Source organism: Gavialis gangeticus, unplaced genomic scaffold, assembly GCF_001723915.1.
Source record: "Gavialis gangeticus isolate Ggan-Ray unplaced genomic scaffold, GavGan_comp1, whole genome shotgun sequence".
NCBI lineage: Eukaryota > Metazoa > Chordata > Crocodylia > Gavialidae > Gavialis > Gavialis gangeticus.
This window is the reverse complement of record NW_017729031.1, coordinates 43065755-43069209: the sequence shown is the minus strand read 5'-3', so window position 1 is coordinate 43069209 and position 3455 is coordinate 43065755. Positions and strand designations below refer to the sequence as shown.

General features: G+C 58.4%; 1 protein-coding gene across 1 annotated transcript; it reads right to left on the bottom strand.

Annotated features, from left to right (window-relative positions):
- Positions 1 to 6: 6 nt before the first annotated feature.
- On the bottom strand, positions 7 to 1838 carry LOC109301723 (apolipoprotein L3-like). The gene has a single exon (XM_019522961.1). It carries the CDS (start codon positions 1319 to 1321, stop codon positions 359 to 361), a length of 963 nt encoding a protein of 320 aa, XP_019378506.1. The 5' UTR covers positions 1322 to 1838; the 3' UTR covers positions 7 to 358.
- Positions 1839 to 3455: the final 1617 nt, after the last annotated feature.

Below are 3455 nucleotides of genomic sequence, written 5' to 3'. Positions count from 1 at the left end.
AAACTATGAAACTATAAATTTATAATTAGGAGAGACCCAAAACCTCACTGGGGAGTCTCCATCCTGGGAGGTTTTGAAGACTCTCTCAACAAAGCCTTGTCTGGGATGATGTAGCTGGGGCTGGTCCTGCTTGGAGCAGGGGGCTGGACTAGATGGAATCTCTTGAGCTCCCATCCAACCCTCATTTTCTTATGATTCAATGATTTTAGGTCTCCTTCATTATTAATATCTTATTAATTAACATTTGATGATTGAAGGCCTTGCTTTAATTCCACACTTGAGTGTGACAACCACGACTGCGGCTGGATAGCACATGGGGAAGCACTGCACGACTGACTCTTCCCAAGGACGGATTCTGCTACAGGCCTGCTGCGCCCGGCGTCCCGCTCCTTGCAGCCAGCAGCTCCTGCACCTTGTCGAGTTCATCCATCGTCTGCGTCAGGCCAGCAATTGCCTCCCGGATCTTGGCCGCCAGCTCTGTCCTGGCGCCCCTGTGGAGCTCTACGGCATCCTTGACTGTGAAGAAGATGTCCAGCGCCAGGGTGACAGTGGTCATGGTGTGCAGGGCGGCTCCTGCGAATCTTGCCACTCGCCCGGCGCCGGCCAGCAGCGCGCTGGCTCTGACTATCTGCGCGGTGTTGTTAGCGGCCCGTCCGGTTCCTCCCCACACTGTAAACAGCAGCCTCAGGTCTTCGCAGAGCTCTTGTTCCCTGTTGCCGTTGGTCTTCATATAGTCCTGGATGAGTCCCAGCTCCTCCTGGCACTGCTGTAGGATCTTTTGTACCTCTCCCTTCTTGACTTTACTCTTCACGATGTCGGTGGTGGTCGCTGCTGCGCTGGTCAGGCCGCCTGCCAGGGAGACGCCGAGCCCTGTGAGGGACACGATCAGTGATGCCCCGAAGGTCACGGGGGCGAGGCAGAGCCCCACGACGGTGGTGATGCCACCCGCGATGCCCACCGCCCCTCCGGTAATGTTTGCTATCGTGGCTCCCCTGTGAACCTCGTCCACGGCGTCGGCAATTGCCTGAAGCGCTGCTATGTGCTGCTGCAGTTTGTCCCGGGCCAAGAGCAGCCTCTGCCTCAGCTCTTCCCTAGTGTTCAGCCAGGCTGGTTTGCTAAAGGAGAAAAGAGCGGAAAAGGGGGAATTATTTCCTGGGTCTGAGCTGCTGGTGCCAGTGCGACACTGCCATTCGTCTGCCCGGGAGTGACATCCTCCTGTCCCGGGGCGTCCGCTCTGAGCATGTCTTGTGTGGGCAAATGCCCCCGGATTAGCTTGGGGCCAGGCTGCGGCAGGGCAGCGGTGCATCTGCAGGTCCTGCATCCTGCCTCCAGCCCCGACTGGGCCCAGGTGAGTTAGGGCAGGTGAAAGCCCCAGGGCCAGCTCTGGCCTGCCCGGCAGGAGTTTCTGCCCCCTCAGCTGTGAGCCCTGCCTGTGGCCTGAACCCACGGGCTGCTTCCCTCCCAGAAGACTTCACCCCCCCTTAACCACGGGCTTGTCCTTCCCCGCAGCTCAGGTGAGCCCGACCCTGGGTCGCTGGTTCACAGGGCAGATGCCCTGGTATCATGCTGAGGTGATCCCTGGGGATCGGGAAAGAGGGAGGGTCCAGTTGGAGGCAGCTGATCCCATTCATCCGTAACAGGTTTTGTTTCTTTCCTGTTCAACCGTGGTTGTTGCCCCACAAACCCCAAAGAATATTCCAGAGACCGGGCTGGGAGCAGAGCCGGACGAGGCCGTCGCTGAGGGGGACGAGAGGATCCAAGAACTAGGAGCTGGCACCGCCGGACAGAGGCGCAGCCGGCTGCGCTGGGGCTGCCCAACGCTGGAGAGCGAGACGGGGCCGATCCCTGCACCCCAGCGGCTGCTGCAGTGTTGCAGGAGCCCTCCTGCTGCCCCGCTCAACACGTGCCTGGAGCTAGAGCCCTGCCGGTCCTGCCCCGGCTCTGCTGCTGCGCGCAGGGGCCCCGACAGCTGCTGCAAGAATCACAAGGTCGACGAGTGTCCAGCAAGCTGTGGCATGTGGAGCAATTTTCTACTGCAGAAAGTGGAGGCGCGATTGGAGATCATCTGTCCCGGGTCTTGTTCTGACCAAGAGGGACGACTCCGCTGTGAGCGCAAGGGTGAGGGGCGTCTTGGGTGGCGGGTGCAGAGATCCCACCTCAGGAACACAGCTGGGTATTCGTGTCCCTCCGCTGTTTCCACCACGTGAGGCGGGCCAGTAGGGGGTGCTCCTGTGTCGAGCTGCCCACCTCCCTGCGCCCGACCACCTTCCAGGCTCCGAATGCCTCCCTAGGGGCGCCTTATGTCCGGCCGACCCCTCTCCCGGAGCACACTCACTAGTCTGGGGGTAACGTGCCGCCACCACCCCAAGAATGGACTGTCTCGCGGCCCTGTGTCCTTGGGGTAACACAGGCCTAAAGTCCCACGGGTACTCAACCCAGTACAGGCACTTGGGGTACTTCCCCAAGTCCGGGGGCAAAAAGGTATAGTCTCCCTTAGTCCACAGACCTAAGGGGTCTCTTAGGCATAATTTAGACCCACCCCTCAATAAGTCTCCCACACCAGTCAAAAAGGAGAACTTTATTGATTACAGGGGGTAGGGTAAACTAGGGTACAGGATAGAGCAATATCTAGAAATCCTAAAGAGCAAACAGTCTGGCTGTGGTAGCCTTTTGATTACGCATCTGTGATACTTCCAGCTAAATATCTAATCAGATTGAGTAGCTTACTCACAAGCATCTTCCAAAGGCAGGTGAAGTTTCCCTTTGGAGGCAGGCGGTTCCTAGCTCGTGAGTTTGGGGGGAGAGAGCCAGTTTCAGATGTTAAGGCTTCTCTGTCCCCTGCCTGGCTGCTGCGTCACCTCATGGCCGGAGAGGAGAGACCGCCTCCTTCCCCGTCCTAACTTATATAGCCCCTGTGACCTCATTCACCTGGGCCAGCGGAGGTCAGCCCCAGTTGGCTGTCAGCCAACCAATCTGAAATGCATCACCTGTTACCGGGCAGATCCCAGCTCCCCAGGTAGAAACCCCTCACCCAGGTAAGTGATGCAAGTCACGTAGGCAGAGGGAGCAGGTTTCCCCCTCCCTCAGGAATGCAGCCAGCTCCAGTTCCCTAAAGAGACAGGCTGAGGGTGTGGTCCCCTGTGTGCTGGGCCCACCCTAATTGAATGGTCACAGCACAGAGATTTAAAGCACAGTGTCACAGGGCAGAGGTTTTTGGGAAGAAACCAAGGTGGCTTTCTGCCACAGTGGTCGCGGGCTGAGGGAGTTCGTGATGCCCTGGTGGGGGGTCAGACTAAGGCACTGGGTGTCGAAGGAGCAGATTTCTCTTCCAGGTTGGCTGATCTCGCACGGCAAGCTTTAAACTGGCCTTGCCGGGGAAGGGGGCTGCAGGAAGACGAGGAGACACCACCCGAACGAGACAGGTGACAAATGCAAGGAGTGCCCAGGTAAGAAAC

Excerpts from the sequence above, each read along its gene's own strand:
- LOC109301723 (XM_019522961.1), bottom strand. The coding sequence starts at position 1,321 with ATGCAGGACCTGCAGATGCACCGCTGCCCTGCCGCAGCCTGGCCCCAA.